Source organism: Kogia breviceps, chromosome 16, assembly GCF_026419965.1.
Source record: "Kogia breviceps isolate mKogBre1 chromosome 16, mKogBre1 haplotype 1, whole genome shotgun sequence".
NCBI lineage: Eukaryota > Metazoa > Chordata > Mammalia > Artiodactyla > Physeteridae > Kogia > Kogia breviceps.
Genome location: NC_081325.1, coordinates 61,628,851 through 61,656,682, shown reverse-complemented (window position 1 = coordinate 61,656,682; position 27,832 = coordinate 61,628,851). Strand labels below are relative to the sequence as shown.

The 27,832-nt window shown below is 40.6% G+C and overlaps 1 protein-coding gene across 1 annotated transcript in view; it reads right to left on the bottom strand.

Moving 5' to 3' along the window:
- GPC5 (glypican 5) overlaps nt 1-26,869 on the bottom strand; it is a 1,282,790-nt gene extending 1,255,921 nt beyond the window's left edge. The window contains exon 1 of the mRNA XM_059041775.2: nt 26,338-26,869. Within this exon, the coding sequence (XP_058897758.1) occupies nt 26,338-26,503 (166 nt within the window). The 5' untranslated portion in view covers nt 26,504-26,869. The remainder of the gene's footprint in view (nt 1-26,337) is intronic.
- Between the last annotated feature and the right edge of the window lie 963 nt (nt 26,870-27,832).

Here is a 27,832-nt window from a genome sequence, read left to right as displayed (position 1 = left end):
GCCTATTTGTCCTTCTAGTAACCTCTCTTCTTCTGACTCTAAGTTTAAATGACTTTTTAAAGTACTAATGGTTCAAAAATTTTACGACTATAAATCATTTCAGTAATAAAAATGGCCTCAAAAACAATAATATAAATGCTTAATAAATGACCAAGTTAAGACCTGAAACCAGCAGCAAGGCTCCAAAACCCATGCACTTAAAGTCTCTGACTTCGTAATATTTCTTCTATTATTTCTGAGACTTCCTTTCCTATGCTTTTCTCTCTCACTCTGAAATATTTATCAGTTGTTGGATCTTTCAACTGTATCTTACACTCCTCTCATCTTTTTGTTCATAGTTTACATTACTTTAACCTTTTCTTCATAATTCAGGAGGAACTTCTAAACATATCTTCTAATGCAGTCATTCAGGTTCTATTTAGCCTATTTTTCATAGGCTTCACTGCATTCTTTAAGAAAACCATGAATTTGACCTCCAAGAATCCTTTTCTATTCTCAGATTATTTTCCAAGGTGTACAGTTTTGTCTTAGGAACGCAACATGAAATATGAATGAGAAATTAGGAGGTACTCTTTTTTATTAAACATCTCTCAGACTGAAATTCCGGATCTTTTACAAGTCCAGCTGGTTTTCCATTTTTACATGTACCTTATAGAAGGTATCTGTTTTATGATGTATTTGGAGTTGCAATTAAGTTTGTCACAGTTTTAGATTTCTGTTGTTGAATTTCCGACCCAGAAAGGAATGTTAATAAATGTTTTCAGTCATGCTTCTTTACTAGCTAGGAGACCCAGGAGTCCAAGTGGGATAGGGAAGGATCAGCATCAAGAAGACACTGTGGAACAGGGAGTTTCAAGGCTCTGCCCAATTTTCTATACTACTTTTTAGGGTCTCCAGGGTGATGCTTCCTTCTTCAGCTGGTACCCCTGCCTTCGCTGTGATCAGCGAAGTCCAAGTGGGATGGGGAAGGATCAGCATCAAGAAGACACTGTGGAACAGGGAGTTTCAAGGCTCTGCCCAATTTTCTACACTACTTTTTAGGGTCTCCAGGGTGATGCTTCCTTCTTCAGCTGGTACCCCTGCCTTCGCTGGGATCAGCATTAGCAGTGGCCCTGCTTCACTTGGCACGCCAGTCTTGTTAGGGTGCACATATACTCTGTGAGTTCCAAGATGGGGAGCACTTTAGGAAACAGCAGATTATATAATCAATACTTTTCCTCTCATCCGCTGTCTCATGGGCCACCTCCCTGGTGGACCCTACAGTTCTGAGCCAAAAGGTGTTATTTAGGCTGCACTAGGGTGACATTTCTGATTACTGGAGCAACTTTTCTTCCACGAGCTACAGCAAACTGTAAGCTTATTGGGCCCTCCCTCATTCTTACCTTCGTGAACTTTATCATGGAGAAATTTGTCAAATATTTTGGTATTTGGGTGATGTTCCACTGTGGTTTTCATAAAATGATACATGTGTTCCCTATTTTATTGCTTAACGACTTTTATCATAATGTGGAGGATGGGGAGGAAAAAAGAAGAGTTAAAATGCTAACATTCTGAATTCCACCTTAAAACTGCTAACATTCTGAATTCCACCTTAAAAAGTTTATCTCCTTCTTAATGTGCTGTTTTGTTTTGTTTTGTTTATTAGAATGGAACTTCCTGAAGAGGTATGCCTCACAGGACGTAATTGTAAAAAAGGACCAGCAGATCCCAAAATAACTGTTAGCAGTTCTTTATGACATTTAGACAAGTTTCTACCTCAGAATACACAAGTAAATAAGCTAGCAGATTCTTTGAACAGAAGTTAAGAGAAAAAGGTGGATGATTCTAAAATCCTCGACAGTGTTTACTTGTTCACCCTCTGGGTGACTATGGGAGGTGATATTGATTTATAATGACTGGTAGCAATGTGCTTATGATAGGATCACAATGGTGCCCTGATAGAGTGAGACCCTGCGTTGCATTCCAAGATCTACTCTTGCATTTTCTCCACTTTAAGACACTAAAAGATGCCTCATAAATTTATTTATACATTATCTTAAGGAGGAGGAACTATTTTATTAAATGTATACTTTAAGAAGTTATTTCACAAAACATCAAAAGGTAAACATAAAAAAAATAACAGAAAGGAGGAAATAGTAGGAATAAATAGGTAATTATGCTGCTGGCACTGGGGGTAGGCAAATAAAAGAGAAAAAGAATAAACAGCTTGACATGCAAAAAGCCAAGAGTCTCTTGATTTCTCAACTTTAAGAAATAGAGGTACAGGGGAGGTGGGTTATTCCATGAGGATTACAGCTATGTTTTCATCAAATATAAGATGTCACCTACCTTTGATTATTGAAAATGCTTATGTTACCATTTCCCTGACAAAATGAAATGTTACGGCATATAATGTAGAAAATTTTTTTAAATTACAAAGGAAACCCACAAATCTGAAAGTTCACTAGCCTAGAAAGTGGGATTAAAAAGAAAAAGAGTTGGATTATCAAATCCCACTCACAGAAGCAGTGACTCACAGAACCACAAAGTTTACTAACTGTTCTAGGGATACAGGGACTTGTGAGACACAGGTAAAGCCAGGAGGAGTCTGAGGCCATCACCGCAGCTCCGCAGCTCCCTCCTTGTCCCATTAACATAAACCCAGGCCCAAAGTTAACACGAAAGGTTGCTAAGCAGTTGCTCAAACAAGAAGAGCTATTTGGTCACAAACTATCTCCATTTTATACTCTGATAATTACATAACTGACAGCGACCTTCTCCCTATGGCCCATGACTCATAAATTCATAAATACGTCTGAGGGTTGTTTACCATAAGCAGCCTAGGCAGGCTTGGTATACTCTGCTAAAGGCATCCATAGGTAATGAGCATCAGGAGGATCTATTAGCCTCTTGAAAATTTCGACCTGATCATTTCTTCTCTTCTAACCACATACTTAATTTCAATCTCACACCATACTGTCAGGCATCGTGATATTTCTCACTACAAGGAAAGAGTCTCCTCTGCACTGTCTCTTCCTGGACAGGGAGACCACTATCCAAATATTCCCTATGTGTCTTCTCTATCAGTTAAAGAGATCTCGTCTACCAGCTTAAATTGTTTATATCATCACATAATCTATTCTAAAAGGACCCATGGAAAACTTCTTGTTCCTTACCTGTTCTTCCTAATAACTGCTCTGAATATGTAACTGATTGCATTATTCTTTGAGTGGCTAATAGGAAACTCAGAGCCAAAATTTTCAGCCCAGCTCACAAGTGTTCTGCTTAAAATGTACGCTACTTCAAGTCTTAATCTTATACCTGATTTCATATCATTTTTCCTACTCTTACTTTTCATATCATTTCTATACTTAGATTCATGCTGCTTTTCTCACTATTATTTTCAGATTATATAAACCTCTGCACGTTGATTTAAACTAGTATTAGAAGAGCTAGGATACAAACACATATGTAGAGATCTATGGCTAATTGAAATCACTTAAGACACTGAATGGCTTGACTCCTTCTGGCTCAGATTATTAGCTCCTCTAGAAGTTTTATAACTCACCTACAAATAGATAGTAGGGAGCTCCAGCATGAGACTTTATTAACTATGCAGTGAGAAGCGTATGTCATTTGAATAGCCATACACAACATGCAATGTAATTAAGGTTACTCAAATAGCCATGAACTCAAGGTCAGTATGTTCCTCTTGCTTTCCGGACTGATCTCAGCTGGACGTACAATTTTTTTTTTTTTTTTTTTTTTTTGTGGTACGCGAGCCTCTCATTGTTGTGGCCTCTCCCGTTGCGGGGCACAGGCTCCGGATGCACAGGCTCAGCGGCCATGGCTCACGGGCCCAGCCGCTCCGCGGCATGTGGGATCTTCCCGGACCAGGGCACGAACCCGTATCCCCTGCATCGTCAGGCGGATTCTCAACCACTGCGCCACCAGGGAAGCCCTACAATTTTTAAAGTACATGGGAAGCACCTTCATAGATTGCTGTCGCAAGATAAGCAGAAGAAATCAAAATCATATTGATTCTACCTCTTAAATAATTTTTAAGTTTACTTCTTTCTACCTGTACGACCACCACTCTAATCTTAAACCTAGAAAAGAAGTTTTAAATGGATACGCTACCAACAAGCAAAGTCTTTTATAAATGCAAATCTGATCATGGCACTTATGCTAAAAGATTTTCCGTGACTTTCGACTGCTCTTGAGATACAGTCCAAAATCCTTAACACAGACAAAAAGGCCTTAGGTGATGACGGCTGTCTCTCAGTCACCACTTCGGCACGCATTTCATCACTTTCTTAAGCTGCAGACGTGCTCATAAGGAGTGTACTTTGCAAAACGCTCCTACACAAAATTCTTCTCTGCAGAATTCAGCTTCTCGAAAGGGTGGTCTGAATTGATTGTTTCCACCTCATTCTCACGGCAGCCCTGCCGTCTCAAGTCTGACCCGACCACCCCTCGGTGAATGCACACACACCCAGGTAACTGGTGGACTCCGCATTGTCAAAGCCAAGGGACACATATCCACTTCTAACCACTCTTGACCTCTTTGCGGAATCTGACGATACTTACTCCCCAGTTCTCAAAACCCTTCCCTTTCTTTGACTTCTAGAACATCACTGGATTGTCTGCTTTCTCCTAATCCTTAATTATTTGTGTTGATGCAGGTTCTACCTCTCAGTTCTGTCCCTGAATGAACTTCTACTCTCAGGAATTCACCCACACACTTAATCTCCATGTCTGTATGTACATCCCTCTCTCAAGTGATATTTGGACCCATACTTCCATCTATCTATTGTACATTATCACCAAGATATACCAGAGTAACCTCCATACTGACACGCCCCATGTTGTACCTTCTTCCCTGCAGACTGCCTTCTACACTCTGAAAGCTACTTCAAAAACTGGGCATCATACTAGACTCATCCTTGCACTCAAATCCCCTAAAAATCCCGCCTTCTAAGTCTCTCCGTCTGTTCCATCCACTTTTTCAAGAAGAGCTTTCCTAATTGGTATTAAATAAAAATGTCCCAGGAGAATAAATAAGAAGTGAGTGAGGAAAACAACACTCTTTCCCTATGCAAATAAATTTTTTTCTTAATAATCAAATAACTAGACTCTCTCAAGTGTAGTACTTCCCAGAGCTTTAATACTGGTATGCACTGTGGCTCTTTAAGAAACATATTCAGGGGCTTCCCTGGTGGCGCAGTGGTTGAGAGTCCGCCTGCCGATGCAGGGGACACGGGTTCGTGCCCTGGTCCGGGAGGATCCCACATGCCGCGGAGCGGCTGGGCCCGTGAGCCATGGCCGCTGGGCCTGCGCGTCCGGAGCCTGTGCTCCGCAGCGGGAGAGGCCACAGCGGTGAGAGGCCCGCATACCGCAAAAAAAAAAAAAAAAAAAAAAAAGAAACATATTCAGGATGCAGTGTTGCTCCGGAGCTAGTGAGGCCCTCCTGGTAAGAACACTAATGAAACAGCCCATAGAAATAATATGTAGCAGATCATAGTCTGGGTTTTGCTGGCTATTCTTTTTGAGGTCAACTTAACCAGCATTCTTAAAATGGCATCTTAAAGGCTGATTAATGTGTAAGCTCCTGAGTTGTGGGTGCAAGTGGGCACCCTTACAACATAAATGGGCTCTTAGCCCCTCTTCTCAGGGGAGTATTCAAAAGATGCTGAGTCTTCCTTTCACCTGTGTTAAATTGCAGAGTAATTTCCTGTTCCTTATTTTGATTAATAAATCAAATGAATTCATCAAATATTGATTAGACACCTGTCCTGTACAAGACACTGTGATAGTTATTAAGGATACCAAGAAGGACAGAATGCAGTTTTGTCCCTCCAGGGCTCAACCTAGGGGGAGACACATTTGTAAAAATCTAATTAATGTGACAAAGTGCTATGAATGAAGTATGTACCAGGTTCTACGGAAGCACAAAGGGAAAAATGGTTTCCTCTTCTAGGAGAGACAAGAGAGTGTGTCAGAGGAGATTTTGAGCTTTATCTTGAATAATTTTTTAACTAGATGCTTTACAGTATCCTCACCAAAAAAAAAAAAAAAAAAAGGTAGAAAATATTCCTGTTTAATAAATGAGAAAGTGACTTTATTATGGTTAGATTTGTCTAAGTTCACAAAACTATAAGCAGAAAAACAAATTTGAATTCTGATTGGTCAGACAAGATTAGAAGCAGAAAAGCAGGGGGTGGGGGGGGAAATGATATTCCACAGAGTTGACAAAAGGCGAGATGTATGAAAAGGTATGGTTCATTGGGGAAACCAAAAGCGCTGAGCTATGGTTGAAATGAACACCAGGTCTATGTATGGTGTGCGTGGGGTGGGGGTGGGGGGGGTTGCTGGGGACTGTGAAGAGTCTGGGAGCTTTTCCTACTTGCAAGTTAACGAGCTAGCATGTGACTTGTGAAAACAATTAAATAGAAACCAGTTGGAGTCAGGAGGCCAGAAAAGGGAGTTCTTATGCCCTGACCGCCTCTCTTGTCTCTCCAAGAAAAGGAAATCTGGAACTAAAGCTGAATTGCAAGCCATAGTTGAAGATTTTCCCAAAGTAACCAAAGATCCTCATAGATTTGCTGAGGAATTTAATGTAGTCGTTCAAGCTTATCAACCTGGTTTCTCTGACTTACAATAGCTCGTCCATATGCCTGCTGGTGAAGGCCAGGGCCAGCATTGGATGGAAACCACCAATTAGCAAAGTCCTGAAAGGTTTCTAGAATTACAATGAGGAAAAAAGCCCCCTAACTTATTATATGATCAGGCTCAGGCAATCACTAGGCAACCTCAGGGAGCAATTCCTAGGGCTTTTCCAAAGCCTGTTTGACTAGAACAATAGTCAGCCTTGAACACAGAAATCTGCTGAAGCTGTTCATTAAGATTATGATTGACTTCGGATTGTTCTTAAAGAAAATTCTGGTCTTCCTTCAGATGTTGATTTCACCTGCATAGTTTTTAACTCTATGTTTATCAATGGGCTGAACCAAGACCTTTCCCTTCTAGTGAAAAGGACTAGGATGGAATGGGAAACTGTGTCCACTCCAGATTCAGTTCATCTGGCACACCAGTTCTCTCACACTCTAGATGAGTCGCCTCTAAGGAAGACCATCAAACTTCTTAATCTTCAACTCCAATAAATGAAGGCTCCTAAATGAAACCCAAACCCTGCCAGTTTCTGCTATTATTTGCAAAGAGCCAGGACATTGAGAAAGAGACTGTTACAAGTGTAAGCACTTTAAGCACACGCAGCCCCCTAACCAGCCTCTCCAACATCCTCCCAATTCTCAATGATGGGCTCTGAGTAACTACAGTGGCTCCTCCCAAGCCTCCCTCCTAATCGGCCTGGGGAAACATTTCTCCAGATTGAGGGTCAGCCTCTTCCATTCCTGACTGACACCGGAGCCAAACTTGAGGTGCCCAATCCCACTAATATAAAACAGCCCCTGCCCTAGAATACTGAAACAGTTCCAACAGTGGGCATCTCTAATGACCCTCAAGAACTTCCTGGCTCTTCACCTATTCCTTTTTGCTTAGGCCCTTTAAGAGATATCCATCCTTTTCTCCTTAGTTCTCTCAACCCCATCCATTTACTAGGCTGAGACTTCTTTGAGAAGCACCATGCCGCAGTTTCTTCCTCCAAAAAAGAGGGAATAGTTCTAGAATTTGAAAATAGTCATCAGAGTAACCGACCGGGTGAATTAAATGACCCTTTGACATGTTTTATTTGTTCTGTCTCGGACAGAACAAATAAAAGCAGATTCTGAGGGCTTCCCTGGTGACGCAGTGGTTGAGAGTCCGCCTGCCGATGCAGGGAACACGGGTTTGTGCCCCGGTCCGGGAAGATCCCACGTGCCGCGGAGCGAGCGTCTGGGCCCGTGAGCCACAACTACTGAGCCTGCGCGTCTGGAGCTTGTGCTCCACAACGAGAGGCCCGCACACCGCGATGAAGCGTGGCCCCCGCTCGCCACAACTAGAGAGAGCCCACGCACAGAAACGAAGACCCAACACAGCCATAAATAAATAAATAAATAAATAAAATTTTAAAAAGCAGATTCTTAAAATACTGATCATTTGTCGCCACTGAGTCAGCTACCACATTTCTTACGGGGCAAAACCACTAACTGATGATGTACTAGCCCCTTTTTACAGTGAGAAAACCTAAGGGCCGATGGTAGAGGTTTGTCCAGGACCTCAGAGCAATAAACAACATTGTTATCCCTTGATTCTCTGTTGTTCCTAACCCTCTTATGTTACTGACATCCATGCCTACCAGAAGCAAATTCTTTACTGTAGCAGATTTATGCAGTGCACTCTTTAGCATACCAGTTGCTGAAGCTAGCCAATACCTTTTTGCCTTCACTTGGAAAGAAAAACAATTCACCAGAGCAGTAATGCCTCAAAGTTTTACTGAGAGTCTTTCTTCTTTCTTGCAAATCTTGAAGGCTGATCTGGAAGATATAAAGTTCCCTAGAGGTTTTACTTTGTTACAATATGTAAATGATTTGCTTCTTTGCCCCTAGGCTGATCTGGATGATATAAAGTTCCCTAGAGGTTTTACTTTGTTACAATATGTAGATGATTTGCTTCTTGGCCCTCCTTCTCAAGCACCCTCACAAGAAGACAACACCCACTTGTAAAGCTTGTATACTTAAAGGGACAAAAGGTCACCAAAGAAAAATTGCAGTTTGCCCAAACCCAGGTTCAATATTTAGGGCCTCGGATATCAGAACAAGGACTACACCTAAATCCAGATATATTTCTAGGTGTCCTAAGTTTCCCAAAACCCAAACTAAGCGCCAGTAAATGAAGGCTCGGGATAGTTGGTTATTACTGAAATTGGATTCCAAATTTCTCTCTTATGACCAAACTTCTGTATGTTTTACTGAACAATAACAATCCAGACCCAATTTTATGGGAAGGACCAGATGACAAAGCCTTCAAGGCCTTAAAGGAGAGTTTGTTGAACACACCTATCCTTGGGCATCCCACTTATCAGATCCCCTTTTTCCTTGTTACAAATGAAAAGAAAGGGGATGCACTTTGGTACTCATCCAAAAACACAGGGATCACCATTGACCCACAGGGTATTATAGCCAGCAGTTGGACTCTGTGACACAGGGATATCCCCTTGCCTTACACCCATTACAGAGACTGCCCTGTTAGTTAAGGCCACCAAGAAAATCATGTGGGATCCCCTTTAATCATCTGTGTACCTCATGCAGTAGAAGCTCTCCTGAACTTTCATCGTACTCAACATTTCTAAACCGGCCTCCTCATCTCTTACGAAATCCCATTGTTAACCGCTCCTCACATAACTCTTTTACACATAACTTAACCCTACCACTCTTGTCCCCTCTGTCATCAACAAAGTCCCTTGCAACTGCTTAATGCTGCTGGACCACCTCCTGACTCCTTGTGATGATCTGCAGGATATTTCTTTGGGTAACGCTGACTTCTCATAGTTCATTGATGACTCTTACTTAAAAAGTAACAATGGCAAATATTGTGCTGAATATGCTATTGCAACTCCTTTTGATATTGTTGAGGCAGTACCTTTAACTATGGCTGATTCTTCCCAACAGGCTGAATTAGACACTCTTACAAGGGCTCTCACTTTATCCAAGGACAACAATGTCAATATTTATACTGATAGTAGATAAGCTTTCCAAGTAGCTCATGATTCTGGAATGTTGTGGAAGCAACATGGCTTCCCTACTTCCAGCAGAAATAAAATTTAAAATGGCCCCTATGTTCAGAAATTATTAGATGCCATACTTTTACCTGACTCTTGAGAAGCTAAGGGAAATCACCTTGCTGATATTTCCTCAAGGAATGATGCCCTCAAAGGGACCAACAGTAGCCAAACCCCTGTCATGGTCCAACAGGATATTTCCCCAAATTATAATTAGAAAAACTGACTAGAGGATCCCAACAATTGGCCTCAGGGGGAGAAAAAAAAAAAAAAAAATTGAAAATTCAACAACTGTTGCTTTTATTAAAAAAAAAAAAAAAAAAAAAAAAAGCTCTGGTTTGGACCAAATAACAACCCAGTCTTACTGAAGACTCTAAAATTTGCACTCCTCACCACTGTACATGCATTAAACCATTGGTCTAGTAACAAAATGATAGCCTTCATGAATCAACTTTGGTGAGAAACATTAATTAAGGCCACAAAAAGTGCCTACCTCACTTGTCCCACTTGTTTAAAGTACAACCCATGGAAGCCTGTTAGTACCTGCTCCTAGACATTTTGAACTGGTTAATGGACCATTCGAGGTCTGGCAAATGGATTTCATACAACTCCCTCCAACCAATGGATATAAATATGTTTTAGTCATGGTCTGAATGTCCTTACACTAGACTGAAGCTATTCCTTGTAGACAGGTTACTACCTCTTCTGTGGCTAAAGTCCTTTTGGAAAAGATTATCCCTACCTGGAGAATCCCTCTTGAACTTCATAGTGATCCAGAAACCTGTTTTCCTGGTCAGGCACTTCAGCAAGTCTGAGTTGTTTGGCCGGTTTTATACTGTCACTGTGCTTGCCACTCTCAATTCTCTGGTTTAGTTGAATGCACTAATAGCATTATAAGACTTAACTGGCAAAATTTGTAGAGGCCCTCCAAATACCTTGGCCAAAAGTATTGCCATTGGTCCTTCTAAGTCTCAGATCAACCCCTTTTGGAACTCATAAGCTCTCACCCTTTGAGACAGTCACAGGATGCCAAATGCACTTGGCTCCTGCTTCTTTTGACCCTCAATCAATAAAAGGGGAGATAGTCCAATATTGCAAAGGTCTAATTGCTTCTATTAAAAATAACCACATTTTGGCAGAGCAATCTTTTCACAGTGTGCCCTCGGGAGGCAGAGACCTTAAGCATCACACTTTGCAACCTGGAGATTTTGTCTATTGGAAAAGATACTTCCAGAAGAACTCTCTGCAACCCCTCTGGAAAGGCCCCATAAGGTACTGCTAACCAACCCTTATATCACCAAACTCCAAGGAAGAGACTCTTAGATTCACATGTAAGAAAGCACTGAACCTTGACTAGATCTGCACATAATCTGGTGACCCAAAAACAAAGATTTCCCAGAATTGAAGCAGACAACATCTGATAAGGCAGCTTTCCGAAGATACCTGGACCAGGCCTGCTGGCAGTTTGGCATCAAACTTTCGATAATGAAATAGCACTTCAGATGATCTCCAATGTCTATGATCTTGAAAATACATGGACTTTAGATTAAAAGTGCTTGAGTGTTTTCCATCCTACCCCTCCTTGTTCCTCAAACGTGACCTCAATAGGTTTCCAATCTGTGCATTTTCCCTCCAACATGAGACACTACATCCAGGAAAGGTCATTCCTGACATTGAGAGACAAAGACCACTGAAACTAGAAAACCTGACTCTTGATCAGTGATGCTTCCAGAGAAAGATCTTGATCAAAAGGGGGAAATGAAAAAAATGAGTAAACAGACCCTTAACGAAACAGAGTCAGGAGACCAAAAGGGGGAGCTTTCAGGCCCTTCAATGATAGAAGAACCTAACAGGAAAAAGAAAAGACTCTTTCTACTTCCCAGCAAAGAATCAGCCATGAAAAGCAATAAGTTCTTTGTTTACCACAGCCCTCCCAACTTCCCTTTCTCCTCTGTAAAAGTGTTCTCCTTTCCTTGCCATGTGGACTTGCATGTGGCTTGCCATGGTTGCAGACCCTGAATTGCAATTCACTGCTGATTCCAAATAAATCCTTCTTTTCTGGAGAAATCTGGCTATCTATTCATTCCAGGTTAACATACTGTTTCATGGATGCTGACAGAAACCAAGAGACTCTCAGCACATCAAGCAAGAGCATGAGTATCATATTGGTTACTCTGCCCCACAGGGGTTCTATATGAATACAAGCATATGTTATGGATTGTATTACAGCGGAGAAACACTGATCTTTTAGGGGATTCACCAATAGCAAGTCAAAACATCTGGTCTTTGTCCTGAGAAAAACTATCCCTCAAGGTTGCTTATTGCAAACACAACACAGAGACGGTCCAAGTAAAGGGTACTCAGGGCCTTGCATTTTTATCATACTCAGTAAAAACATACCAGACACAGTACCCAAGGTGGATTACCTCTCCCAAGAGGGAGGTAAGATGGGAGAAAGTGGAGATAAGTAGACAAGTCTGGAAAAGAAGGCAGGAATTATATCACTGAAAAATTTAAATGCAATACGTGGGAGTTTGGGCTTTTGCCACAGCACTGGGGAACCATGCAAGATGTTTTAAGATGTGTGTCAAACACCTCTGGATTTGTATGTATGACTTGAACACGTTTTCTAGGACCTCCTTTCCCTTCCCTCCCAGCTCATCGTTGTGGTAACTGAAAAAAAAAACAAACAAAAACAAAAAAACCTTCCGTACGCTATAATGTGATACTCTCCCTGAAATTTTTAACCTGTAAAAGCAAAAGAGTTGGGCCAGTTTCTCTCCTTTGGGAGAAGCTATATGGCAACCATATTTTCTGCTATATGAACATGGCTGCTCTGCAGCAGGAAAAAAAATAATAATAATAAAGCCAATAGCCACAAAGAATAAGAAATCTGTAAACAATCTCGTCCCAATTTGCATTTCTTTACCTCATCTGAATCCTTGCCCTTCCTTTGTCTTCTCTATCCCTTGAGATGCCTCAATGTACTTCCAATGCATTCCGTTTTTAGTTTAAGACAGCTTTGGTTGGGCTTCTGTCACTTGAATCTGAACATATGAATTGATGTAGAGGGGAATGTTCTCAGGTTTATCATTTAGAAAGGTCACCTTTAAGTAGTATGCAAAATGACTTCCAATGAAGACAAAGCTGGACCAATAAACCAATAGACTATCACAACAGTCCAAAAGAGAAATGTTGTTTTTATTTGCCTTTAAAGACATGGCCATAAATAGGTATCCTGACTCAGAGATAACTTCAGAAATAATTCCTGGCTCTGAAGTTAGTTTACAGCACCTCAGTACTTCCAGAAATAACCTGTGAGGAACAACTTTATTTATGGTAACTCAGGATCAAAACCAACCTTTCCAAATGGGGAGAAAAAGAGCATATAAAGCTGAAGAAGAAGCCAGATCACGACGGGTCTGATAAGCTACATCAAAGAAGTCAAGACCATTAGGATAAAGAGCAATGGGATTGCCTGTTTTCATTGCTGCCATTGGACTGAAGCCCAGGAGCCTTGAACTCATTATTACACAGAGATGCTCAGATCATGGAATTGCAATAGCTTCATCTCAATGTTCCCATAAGTGTGAATCACATACATTCATTAATTTCACTAATCACAGGGTAAATTAAAAATCTGTATCATTGAAAAAACATCATCTTTTTCAAGAATTCAAAGGACAGAGAAATTTATAAAGTATATTTCTACGTCTTAACTTCTTTTTCTCTTCCTAACTCTACTTTCCAATGTTATTTACTATTAATGGCATTTTCTGCATGTTGTTTTAGGGTATGTTTGCACATAAATTGATACGCAATAGGTTCCTTCTTTTTTTTTAAGTGGAGCCATAATTTGCTTTATCCTTTCAATAGGGCCATGAGTCACTTTGGTTACATAGCTCTACCTCTCTGGGTTTAATGTCCACATGATTATCCATAATTTATCATTTAATAAACTTTAACAGGCATCTACATTAGCTGTGGATTCTAAGTGCAATAAACCTGCTTATGTATGTATATATATTCGTTTAAATTTGTCCAATTACTTTGTTAGAACACTTTCCTATAAATTGGAATTGGTAGGCAAAGGGTATACAAAATTTCAATTTTGAGTGATATATGCAAAACTCTCCCTGAATGTAGAGACAGTCTTCACCAGTCTTCTCTCTCAGTATTTGTAGATGAGAGTGTTCTATTTGCTACAATCACAGGAGCATTAGCTATCAGTACTTTTAATCTTTGACAATGTGATATTCCTGAGAAATTGGTTTTCTTCTCTTACTCTTGAGTCAATCATCTTAACATACCCTTATTAGTCATTTAATCATTTGAATTTCCTCTTTATGTTCTTTTTTCATTTCCCTTGGAATACTGGTGTCTTTGTCACCAATTTATAAAAGCTCATGCATGATTAAGGATGCTAACCTTTTGGTTGTTGTGTATTACAGATGAAATGACAGTTTTTCCCCCATTTATTTCACTGTGATGTGTATTTTATTTTTTGATTATACGGAAATTACATATTCAAATAGAATGACTATTTTGTTCTTTTTGCTGTTCTTTGTTTGTTTGTTTGTTTTTTAGAGAAAGGCAATGGGAAATCATTGAAGGATTTAACATGAGAAATAAAGATAAGGTTTACTTTCATTGGGAATTAATTGGGAAATGAACTGGCAAGGACCAAGAACATAAGTAGGCTGATTGAGTAATCCAGCCATGAGAAGGCACTAAGTTAAAGCATGGTGGTGGCAATGGTGGTGGGTAGAGAAATTACGGGGACGTTTGTAAAATAGATTCTGTGAGATTTGGTTGTTGATTGAATTAGTGGAGTCAGTGGGGATTAAACTGCTGTTTTATTCTGGGGTGTTATCTATTTAGTCAAATTTCCAACTGAAACCTAAAGAGTTAACCAGCACCAGTGTTCTTCATAAAAGGGGTGAGGGAAAATAGAAGGAAAGAAACAACTAATTAACAGAAGCATGATCACGAGGTACCTGAATATGAACAGAGAGATCATCATTGATTAGAACTTCTAAAAGCATTTATAATTCGACTCTAGAACAGATTTGTGTTTCTATATATTTTAATTACAAATCAAATGACCTCTGAAAGCTAAGGGTTTAAATATCTAAAGCATGTAAAGTTTTGTCATACAGGAAGGATCTTGAAAGGAAATAAATTGGTATCTCAAATAGAATTATTCAATAAATTTTTTTATAAAGGGCAAGGTATAGGAAAATTATAAAGGATACTGCAATCCTCCCTGGCTAATAATTGTGGAGAAGGGGCTGTTACTACCTCAGAGGAGACAAGAGGAGAAAGTAGCTACCAGAATCCAGAGAGAGAAGTGAGGTCGCCGGAGAGGAGCTGTGTGCTTAGGTAAAGGGACTTAGGCAGGCTGCCGGGACCGCAAAAGGTGAGACCTGGAATGCACCACACTCCACTTGCTCAGTCTTCTTCTCCAGCCACTGCTTCCCAAGGGCTTCCAGCGGCAAGAATGCCTTTGATGTCGTCCAGGGACAGGGCAGGATGGAGAGTCCATCTAAAGGGACAAGCAGAGACTCACCAGGATGCTCCACCTTTGTGCCTTTTTAATGGAAAAAATGTTCTCATCCCCAATGCAGAAGACACACAAAAAGACCCAGCAGCACTATGACATGGAAGAACGTGATAAAACGCAGTAGAAAATTAACTCCTACTCCCCCTAATGACGTCAATCACGAGCTGCAGAGCCTCTCCCTGCTTGCATTTGATCAGCATGTTTCCAGGCAAAGTACCTCCCTCTTGATCTTAATAGAATTAATTTAAATGACATTATTTCACAAAAGACCAGTCTTTAGATCTTAAACTACACAATATGAATAAACAAATTTGATTTTACCTTAGAATTAAACAATTAAGTAACTTATTAACTAAAATAATGAATGAAAGGATGGACTACGTTTCTGTGAGTAGAGGATCAATACTTTTGAGACTGAGTGATGGGAGAAAATTATCTGAAAGTTTAGAAGTTTATTAGCATGAAGAAAAAGGATCTCTACTTTGCCTGCTCTTTGATCTCATATAAAGAATTTTTTAAATGTATCTAAGAATTACATTTCTAGTATTGATAGAATTAACTATATTACTGTGGATTATATTATTGTTTACAAAGCTTTTACACCATACCGTGCGGTCCTCATAAACCACTAAAAGGGAAAAGGAACAGCCTATATACTATCCCTGTGAAGAAAGAAAAACGTTTTCTGAGAGGCTGAGTTATCTGCTGAAGGTCACATAGCTAATAAGTGATATAGTCAAGACCAAGCTATTTCAGAATGAAATTCATTGGTATTCACTAAAATATGTGACCATAATATGGGACAAATTATAAGTTAAAATGTCTCATTTTCCCATTTATTTATCCCATGACAACTTTTCAATGCTTTGTCATATTTACCATTTTTCCTTGTTTTCTATGTAAGATATGTCCAAAGATAAATTAAATATTAAATATTTAACAACTTCAAGCTTATCTGTGACCCTAAACTTAGAAAGGTAAAAAGCAACCTTTAGTTTTGTTTTGCAACTAAAGCTCTTAACTATTCAAATCCACACCCCCATATCTTCACCTGATAAATAAAGAGGACTCTGCAGAACTCGTGGATTCCTCAGCTTTTTGACTCTTTCAATGTTATTTCTATTTCCTTTACCTTTGAAGTTAATCAAAAAATCGTTTTTTAAAAATGACTTTTCACCCCCAGAGTAAAATGTATTCCAAGCCTGGTGAAGAACAGACTATTAATCTCTTCACTTTATTGACCTACTTCAGTTTCAGCTCATTAAACACAGACATTTTCAATGATCAAAAGAAAATGAACCAAACGTAACTTGATATAACCTTACCAAATAAGAGAGTTGTTCAAAAAGCAAATAAATCTGAACAGGTAATTTAATACTGACAATCTTCCATTTAAAGAGTATATATGCTATGAACAAGGACATGCAGAAATAATTTCTACGTTCATTTGATCAGTGAAGTCACACTCTTGATATGCTTTTTATCCAACTCTCTTCTCAGTTCTTAGCCTCTCCCAAAATGAATACTATACTGAAGGAATTATGAACTAACGTCCCTTGAAACTATAAGGAAAAACAAAAGACTATGAGCTCTAAAAAGATAGCTGCCGAAGATTATTTCATTATATTGCCATACAGAATTATAAAGACTAAAGTAAATCTAATTATCGGAGCACAGGAGAGGAAAACCAGTAATTCAAACCCATTATCCTAAAAAGAATAATAAGCAATTTCAATTAGGAAACAAGAAATGTTCACTAGCTTTTAAATATGACTGTATTTGAAAGATATTTAAGTTACTAGCTGAACCATACCAGAATATGCATGTCTCATTAGCATTGACTTAAGTAATCCTTTACTTAGGTAAAACTTCCTAAAACCAATTCTAAGATATCCTTAAAAAATAACCAACCACAATTCACACAGGAAAAAAAAATTTTTTCCTAAGATATCACTGAAAAGAAGTCTTAAAGGCTAGGTGAGTAGTTCTAAAATTGGAATTGTTGTAAATACTTTAGAGACAAATTATACCTGCTACCATATATCATGTTTTGTGATTTAACAGCAGGTATTTTCTTGCTTCCTCTTAAAGACTGTGGCCTCTCTACCTGGTCACGTGGAATCTAGACCCCCAAGTCTGTGTCCTTTAACAAACAATCTTCCCAGCTCAGGAACAATTCCATAGATAAGTGATTTGTACTTTTTCCCAACATGGCATTAATCAGGGTAGGAGGTGGAAAAACCAAATCATCTTCCAGTTCCTTACTATTAATTTTCTCATGGAAAGAAACAATTTTGCAAAACTTATATTCAACTAAAACACAAACCGACCAACCCACAGCCAATTGTAAATTATAGTTGGTCACCTTTATTTTTCTCCATTCTTCCAATAATAGATCAATTAATGTTCTAAGGCAGATCAGTCACACTGTCTACATGGTGATAACAACTGCAAATGAATCCTTAAATGTTAAATAATCTTCCTTCCCTTGCAAGACATTTGAGGAAACTTTCTTTCAGACATTGATTTGGCAATTAATGTACTCCGTTGCAAAAATGTTAGCTAAGATAGATAAAAATTTCTTTAAATTTAAACTTAAAAGCATTAGGTCACTTTATAACATTTGTGGCAGTTACATAAGAAGATATTAACTCCACATAAACAATTTATTCAACAACACAACTAAGCCCAGATCAGAATATATTTTTCAAAACTTCACCATCTACGTTTCTCGTCCTATTAATATCAGGCATAAAAACATAATTAAACACAATAAATTGAGCCTGTTGGGTAACTATGAATATAAGATTAATTCTAAAATTCAAAATTGATTTATTAAGTTTGGCCCAATCACAGAACAAAAAAGATAAATCAATCACAGTTCCTGCTCTCAAGTAGCCTATAGTCTAGCAGAAGGAAAGAAACACATTTAAAATCAGTATTGCTACTTTTGAGTCCCAACCTTATATTAGAAATAACTAAATACTGATCTGTATGTGGTGAGTTGAGGAGTTCAGGGCTGGTCCAGGAAAAGACAGGACCTCATGATGGCAGTAGTATGCAAAAAATGAGCTTTATCTGGGTGCCACTTTGACAGGTTGCTTGAGAGCGGATGTCCCTCACAGCAGAAGACCTGCCGAGACATTGGTGCAGGACCGCCACCCAGAAGAGGAAGAAAACAAGGGAAATCCCAGGAGAGAGGGGTATTGGAGAGGGGGTCCCGGTGTCTAGGTGATATTGCTTAGCAGCCAGATGGGAAGTCTCTGAGTCAAAGAGCTTCAAAGGGCAGCAGTAACTTGGGGTCTTTCACTGCACCAGAGTTTATTTTATCTATATGGCTAGCAGTTAAGTTCAGCTTTGTGGGGTTTGCAAAGCAGGCATGCTCTAAACGACTAAAAATATGTTTACCTGAGCTATTTAAAGCAACTGGAACTGTAAAAATTTGAGTTTGGCGCCGGTGGGCTTTGGGCTAATGGTCCTAACCAGCTGTGAAGAAGTAAAAGACATAGGGGCCAATTTTTAACTCATTTATATAACACCATAAAACATAAAAAAAAATCACTGTATCAATAGAATCTTGGGTGTTCAATACCTGTGGACTGACTTCTAAAGTTTAACTTAAGAATCAGAGAGGTTCAAAAGATGAAATAAGAGGTTCCTTGAAGCTTTGCTAAAGTATTCAACAAACATTTCAACTCCTATTTTGTGTCAGCCGCTGTTCTGGGCACCAGATATTCTACAGTGAACAAGGTACACAGCTGGACTGACTACATAATTTGCAGGGCCCAATGCAAAAAGGAAGCACAGGACCCTTTTTCAAACTTCAAGATGGTAACAGCAGGACATTAAACCAAGCACAGGGCCCTTCTGAGTGTGGGACCCTGTGTGACTGTATACCTTTCATATCCATGAAACCAGTCTCGGTAGACACGTTCTCTATCCTCAACATGCACACAATCCAGTGGTGAAAAATCAACAGTAAAAAGAAAAGAAATATGGCACCATGAAAAGTGCCATGAAAGAAACAGCGGGGAACAGAGTTCAGTGAACCTTGAGAAAGGCTTCTCTGAGGAGCTGACATTTAAGCTGAGACCTGAGGCTTGCAAGCCAGCCAGCTATATAATGTGTGTATGTGAAGGACCCGTAGGTTGGACATTTATGCTAGTGGTTCTCAGTCAGGACGATTTTGCCTCTCCTGGGTCATTTGGCAATGTCTAGAGACATCTTCTGTTATCAGAACTGGTGGGGCGGGGTGGGGGAGTGAAGGCGTTGCTACTGGCATCCATGGAGCTAAAGGTCAAGGAAGCTTCTAAACACCTTACAATACACAGGACAGCACTTGCCGCCTCTGCCAACAACAAAGAATTTATCCAGCCCCACAGGTCAGTGGTGCCGACACTGAAAAACCCTGAAGCGGAATGAATGTAGATAAGGCGATCGCAAAGCTGTGAGTGGGGTGAGTTTGGCACATTTGCCTTTCGTGTCCTTAGCCATGTGACTTTATGGTAGGAAATATTAGAAACCTGTATTTCCAACAACAGTAGAGAATTCAAGTAATGGTACAGCGATTCGGTAGAATCTTAGTCACTAAAAAGATACATATTTAGAAGGATGTTTATGACTGGAAAAGGCATGTTACAAAGAAAGAAACAGTGATTCTACATTCTTTCAAAAAATATTTATGTGCTGAGCAGAGGATGGATGGGGGTGTTGAAAAGGTAATTCAAAGGGTTATTGGTCGTTGTTTCTGGATGGTAAAATTATTTTTCCTTTCTTTGTACTTTTCAGTATTTTAAATTTTCAAGAGAAATGCAGACTCTCATAAAATCATGAAAGTACAAAATCTCATTTTCTTTCTGAAAAAGTGTATTATACATTCAACCTACATGGCAGCCATGTGTGAACCTGATAAGGCTCAAAAACTGTGATATTTGTTGTGGTTAATAGAAGAATGACTAATCATTTTAGGATGATTTTAGCAGTACCACTGGTAAAATTCGAAATTTCTAAAGCTGAAAAGTAGGATTGAGGGCACAATTGGTGGTGTCTCGTCTTCTAAAGGTCAGGCTTTTGCAAAAGAAAGGTAGATATGGAAAATGGCTACTCTCTATTAAAATGAATCGCTCTTGTTAGTTAACGAGGGTACCACGTTCACAATCTATTTCAACAAAGTATATGAATGAAATCTCTCATGACTCTATTTTAACAAAATGAATTTGTGGTTTCTTGAACAGTTATATCAAGAGGCCACTGATTTAGAAGTCATGTCTGTTTACACAAGTAGTATCTGGTTGTTGAAATGTTACTCTTGGTCTCATACCAATTAATGATAAAAGAAGTGTTATAGACCAGGAAGGTGTCCTTACCAGACAAGCCAAATTCCATATTCTAGAAAGTCCTAGCAAGCTGGAAACATGGTTGGGGGGAGTATAAAATAATTATAAAATGCTATTCTTAAGTTTCCTAAATTGCACCCCTCCTTAAAGCCGATTATACAAATACAGGATGTTGGACACTTGGCAAAAAGGAGCTTAAATTTTGGGATGGAGAGACGACGGGGACACACACAACATTTACATTCGTTAGTAAACTTAACTATGAGGGAATAGAATGTGATTTGTACAATTCAGGCCCTGACGGAGAGTCGTACTCTATGGCCTAAAAGTAGAAAATCATACTCGCTTCCCCATTATGAAGCTTCACTAAAAGCCTGGATAAAAATGAAATACATAGGGGGCTTCCCTGGTGGCGCAGTGGTTGAGAATCCGCCTGACGATGCAGGGGATACGGGTTCGTGCCCCGGTCTGGGAAGATCCCACGTGCCGCGGAGCGGCTGGGCCCGTGAGCCATGGCCGCTGAGCCTGCGCATCCGGAGCCTTTGCCCCGCAAAGGGAGAGGCCACAACAGTGAGAGGCCCGCATACCACAAAAACCACAAAAAAAAAAAAAAAAAAAAAAAAAAAGAAACACATCAATTTTCTTATACATCAAAGCACACGCCAGATTTTCCAGAGGAGAAAGTGACAAGTTTCCCTGACACTGGAACTAGAGCTTGATGTTTACAGCTCAACAGAGACATCATGCTCAGAATAAGAAAACAATGATGAGACAAAGCCACTTGAGACCTGTGACGCAGCAGGAGAGCCCCGAGGACTCTCTACAACCACAAAAGTAACTAAACATCCCCCTCTTTTGATCAGCAAGAGTGACTACTGCTTCTTCATTAAAGAAAACTACCCCCATCTTAATCTTCCTAACACCTAAGTAAGTTATGAAGATGCTCAATTCCTGAATTGCCCTGCTTCCTTAAACCCTTGTAATCACCCAGCACAAAGCCAAATCCTATAAAAAGCCCCTTTTCAACTGCCTTTAACCAAGGCACCCACAGTTCCTGAGCTGTGCGATCTCCTTCGCTGCAGAAAGTAAGACCTAGTTTGTTTGACTATCATCCTGTTTCTGGTGGTTCCTGGCTGGTGGACTTCAACCCAAGACAATCTTGTTATTACCAACCTTCCCGACATCAGCCTGTGGGTCGCTTTTATGGTTTTGGATCACCATAACCGTGCTACCCAAGCAGCAAAAGGGGTTAGTTCGTGAGAAACAAGAGTCCCAAACTGAGATTACTGTCAATGAATGACTATGGCCACCAGTCATCTAATGATGTGACTCCCTTCCGCATCTCATACACACTCCTTCACCTCCCTGAATACAGACAGCGGGATGGTGGTGGAACCAGTGGCTATGGGTGCTGCAGCTAGCAGTGGTGCAGTGCAGCGTGGTTTCTTTCTCAGAATTCCCCTTAGTCCACAAAAAAGCAGAATATTCACCATAACCTAAGAAATACCATTTCGGATAGGTTTCTTTGATTTTCCATTAGTTCATGAAAAGAAACAAAGTGTTCACCATGACCTAGTAAGTATCATTTTAGATAGAAACATATTTCCCAGTTTTAAAAACAATCATCTGTGACTTTTAAAAAACTAGTTATTATAAAACACATTCTGATTTATAGAGATCCAAAACTAAAATTTCACCCTTAAAGGTCAAGTTCAGTTACAATCAAGACATTAAATTAAAAACTGTCATAACAGCAACACATTTTTTGAGCACTTACTATGTACCTAGATTTGTGCTATTTTGCATACATGTATTATTGCATTTCATCTATGCAACATGCCTTTGAGAACTAACGTTCCCATTTTACAGATGAGAAAATGGAGGTTCAAAGAGGACAACCAATAAACCTCAGTCACAGAGCTATAGGTGCCAGGACCAGGTTTTGAACCCAAATGTCTATAATTCCAAACTCCAAGGTCACCAAGCAGATTGTTTCTCTTGGGTATCAGTATAAAACAACACTGCCCTTGAAGCCAATATAAGACTGGATTATAATGAAAGCAGTTTAAAAAAAAAAAAAAAAGAACTATAGCACACTACTTAAAGTGTCCTATAGTATTAGAATTTAACTTTGCCACATCGAGTTTATTTTTATTATACCATTTACAGCCAAAGCTACCAAGAAAAAGTTATCTTTCACACACTACTCTCTGTGTCAAGCAACATCCACATTTTACAAACTAGTTGGTATATAAAATCTGAAGGTAGCCTTGGATTTTTATAAGCTTCTCCTTTCTGAATTAACTCCTTTAAAAAAAAAGGAAATAATGCATGTGTGAACAATGCCTGTGTGAAGAGAATGTCAATGGGAAAGCATTATCCCTTCTCCCCAATAAAAAAAATAAAAATAAAAGGACCTTTTAAAAGACACTTTCACTAACAGTTCTTTTCTGAATGAAATAAACAAGAGCAAAGGGCACCTTGACTACTACCTAGGAATTAAAATCAGAACACAGGGAAATCTGTAATTCTAATCACATTTACACCTTCTCTCCTTTTTTTTTTTTTTTTTTTTTTTTTTTTTTTTTTTTTTTTTTTTTTTGCGGTATGCGGGCCTCTCACCGCTGTGGCCTCTCCCGTCGCGGAGCACAGGCTCCGGACGCGCAGGCCCAGCGGCCATGGCTCACGGGCCCAGCCGCTCCGCGGCATGCGGGATCCTCCCGGACCAGCGCACGAACCCGTGACCCCTGCATCGGCAGGCGGATTCTCAACCACTGCGCCACCAGGGAAGCCCCTTCTCTCCTTTTTTACATTTCTCATCCAAACATGCTTAGGAGCTCAATAGGCTTACAAGAATTGGAGCAGGGTAGAGAACAAAGGTGAGGGGAATCTGAGAAACAGCTTAAATGGCTGTTCTCACCATTTTAGTAATTCCGAATTGTGTAACATAGTTTTCAGAAGATGTAAAAGTCACAAATATAGAATGAAACTGTAAAAAGTTATTCTACCTGCTTATATTTTAAAAGTGGCATTTTGGGCAGGCATCTCAGGAATTAACTACTTGTGGACAAGAAATGAAAGAAAGCACTAAAAAAATTAACTTTCAAGGAAAACAAATATCAAATTTAAATATATTAGCTTTAGTCAATGAAAGCCTATGTGCTAAATACACACACCTGCTAAAAAGAATATTAATATTTGTATTCTTATGTGAGAATGACTAGTTAGATATTAACTATGTTCTCTCTTGAGATTGAGGATAATTTTAGAAAATAAGATTCAACTACTACACTCAATCAAGCTAAATATTATAGATCACATATAAATGCAAAAATAAAGAAAAGCATTTATGAACTATGTGGTATGTGTGGTTTACTCAAATGGGGAATGAAAGTTTTTTTAGTGGAAAGAAAAGAGACGTCAATGTTAAAAGAAACAGTTTAATATTCATTTAATTATTCAAATAAAAAATGACCAACAATAGAGAAATGATAAAAATTCAGAATTATATCAAATTCAGATGTGAGTGCCTGTTAAAAGAAAGTTTAATATTCATTTAATTATTCAAATAAAAAATGACCAACAATAGAGAAATGATAAAAATTCAGAATTATATCAAATTCAGATGTGAGTGCCTGTTAAAAGAAACAGTTTAATATTCATTTAATTATTCAAATAAAAAATGACCAACAATAGAGAAACGATAAAACTTCAGAATTATATCAAATTCAGATGTAAGTGCCTGTTATTGGGTGATTCTGATTCAGAATAATATTTTCACGTGACTTTTTCTTAATGCAAACAGCAAAAGAATTCAGTACTTCTTTTCACCAGCACCACTGATGTCCCTAAGAGTGCAGCCCTGCATGGCCCCTTGAGTAGGTGCTGCTAGGATTCCTCCATCGCCCTTAAGCCAGATAAAGAAAGGTACTAGCAATGGGGAAATAATCCAGAATGCCTTAGAAAAGAAGATGCCTGCCATCCTGGCTCTTTTTTGTGTGTCATGTATATCAAACACAAATAAGTACAACCATTTCCTTCTCTGTAGGACAGAGTTCCAGTTTCAGTAAAATGTTATGCCAGTGACTGATATGCTGCAAAGTTCCTCTTCAAAAGAGATGAAACAGACACAAGGTTCTAGAAATGTAATACCTTCTAGTCACTGTATTACGTTTAGCAGGTACCAGATATACTGAGATACGAGATGGGTGGTGAAATCAAGGCCTTACTGTCAACATTTACTGAACATATCAGCCAAAATTATGGGATCTGGGGGGCAAAATCTATGGTTCAGGTGAGGATTTCACAGCTCAATGCCCTCACCAAGTCCCCTGCCCCAACACACACACTCACTTTAGTTGCATTAGCTACTGACAAGTGAGGGTGTTTGTTTTTTTTTTTTAATGAAACGAATGCACTGAAATAAGAACAGGTTTACAAGGGGGTGGTATCATTTGAGAACAGAACTGCCCTCAGCTGAGAATATCCAACTATGTTGTTTCAAGTGGTATAGAAAAAGTGCCTAGCACCGAATAGGTATTCAAATAACTATTTGTGTGTTTGTTTATAAGACTAGTCTTGTAAACTAAAATGGTTTCGGTGGGCTCAAATGGCCAGATTTTCCTTGTGGGATGACTCCAGAACTGAGTTGACAACCAGCAAAGAAATCAAGCGAAAGAGCTACAGCTCCATAGTGCTAAGAGCAAGCCCCCTCACCATACAAACTCAGAGGACCCAAGCATCCTCCACAAGTTCTTCGTCCAACCAATAAGCTCACAGCATTTGTCAGTGTGTTGGCCTTGTAATTAGGTGCACTGCTCCAGTAAGATCGATCTTAGCTCCAGACACCTGCTGTCGCGTTTGACAACTAAGACCTATTCTTCCAGACCGAATGTAAACTGGAAATCCCTCCCGCAGAAGGAAATTTGCGCGGAGGGGGCGCGGAGCACAGGGTAAAGGTGCAGGCACACGCGCTTACGAGAAGCAGGATCGACGCTGGCCACACTTACTGTATTCTTTCCCTTTCAATCTCTGGAAGATCTCACCCATGTCAAGTGGCTCCCCCATGCATTCTGTTTGACCGCCTGTTGCCGGCACATCTTTCAGGCGTTGCATCTACCCAGTGGTTCCGAGAGACACACGGGGTAGTTTAGGTTCCTGCAAGGAGGGCTTGATGCCCGGGCGCGGAGGGGCAGCTAAGGGTCACACCAGGGAGGGCGAGTCTTAATGACAGAGGAGACAGGCCGCCCTTGTCAGTGCCCCATTCTCCAGCAAAGGAGGATAAGGCAGCTTTGTGTTTTTACTATCAAACTTACAGCGACCAACCCAACTCCGTCCACCGTACGAGAAAGCAGCCAACCGAGGCCCCCCGGCGGGGCACTGGGGAAGTTCCCACGCGAAACAGAAACGCGGTCAGGCCGCGCTGTCCCCCGCTGGCAGGTTTACCAGCCTCTTCCAGCGCATCCGCCGAGACTAAGGGAGCCGGGCGGGAAGGAAACGCCCAGAGCTCGGCTCAGCCGCAGGCGGAGTCAGGGGGCCCCCGGAGCTGCGCTGCGCTCGGGATGTTCACGCCGCGCTTCCCCAGAGGCCTCCCCAGGATTCACCTTGCGCGGCCGGAGAGCCTCAAAGGTCATCTTCCCACAAAGGGCCATTCTGACAACCTGGGGAGCGCAAGGCAGGCGCTCCGGACGCCCCAGCCCGCGCCCAGACGCACAGCTGCGCGCCGACAGTCCGCGCCTTACCTGCCCGCGGCGAATCCTGCAGCCCCTTGACAGGACCCACCAGGCGCCACTGGAAAAGTTTCCGAACTTCTTCGCAGCTCTGCAAGCCCTCGCTTCGGGTAGACCCAACGAGAGCCAGAAGGAGGAGACAGCGACAGCCCACGCGCCAGGTCTGTGCGTCCATCATCGGTGTCCTGGTCACTCCTCCCCCCGTCGTGGACCCCACTCTCCCCGCGTGCCTTGAGCTGCAGGCGCTGGAAAAGGCTCGGCGGTCGAGGTTCCCAAGAGGTGCGATCTGTCGGTGGGATGGGACGCCGGCTTCCCCTGCGGGAACTTGGCTTTCTCCGGAGGTGCCCCAAGGCTGAGACACCGGAGTTCTCGGGCAGAGCGCCGCCAGGTCTCCCTCTCCAGCGGGGCGAGACGGCGCCGCGCGAGCGAGGAAACGGCTGGAGCCGCACGGAGCCCGCGAGTATCTGGCTAGGGCCACCGCCGCGGTCGCCGAGGGCTAGGCTAGAAGCGGCCGACCTGGGACGCGCCGCCAGTCGAGCTCCGCGGACAGGCCCCGCCCCCGCCCCGTGGTCAGGCCACGCCCCCCGCGTGCCGCCCGGGGCCTCACCCGTGGAGCCTGTCTGCGGTGTTACACGCTGGAAAGACAGCAGAGAGGCGCTGCGTGGAGCCAGGAAACAACAATAAAACGGTACCCGACCTCGCTCTCCCAATCCATTCCGGGGAACTGCAGTCTGCTGAAAAGAGCGAATGTACGAAGAGGCCTAGAGAAGACAAGAGATGAGAAACACCAACTGGGAATACTTCCAAATAAATACTTCCGTATAAATCAAGGTCCTCAATGCATAGGAATTTGTATTCGAATTGCATGAAATGGGATCTGGGCACAATACCAAAGGCAAAAAACTATTTATAGTTAAAGATCTCAATTGAGAGGCTTCATAGCACTTAGGTTTTAAAAGAGTATACATGAGACGTTATTTTTTTTTTAATTGCTGTATGTTTGCTGCTTTGGAACATTTTTTTTGTAACATTACGATTTTCTGAAAATATTTAGAAGTCATAAAAATTACATTTAAACCTTATAACATTCTTATTTTCACAGCAAAGTCCAGTTTATTCTCTTATTACCCTTTAGCATCATATTTTGCTTCAGTACTTTGTATCTATAAGGGCCCTTCTGAGCTTTACCACTTCTGGAATTTCTTTAAAACATTTCTCAAAGAACTACTAGGGTAAAAGTGGTCAGGGGAGTTTCTCACAAGGAATATAGAAAAATGAAGACTTTAAGTGATTTTAAAATGACAAAGGAATTTTGTCAATTTACAAAAGGACTGCATTAGAAACCATAAGCCAAAGGGCCAGATGTATTTTTGAAATATGATTGACTTAACACTAAGACTGTGAATGACAAGAGTGTTTCATCATCTACAGGCACCTGAAGACAGTCCTCCTCCAGTCAAACAAAACTACTTAAAGGCATCAGGCCAGGGAGAATATAAATGCTTTA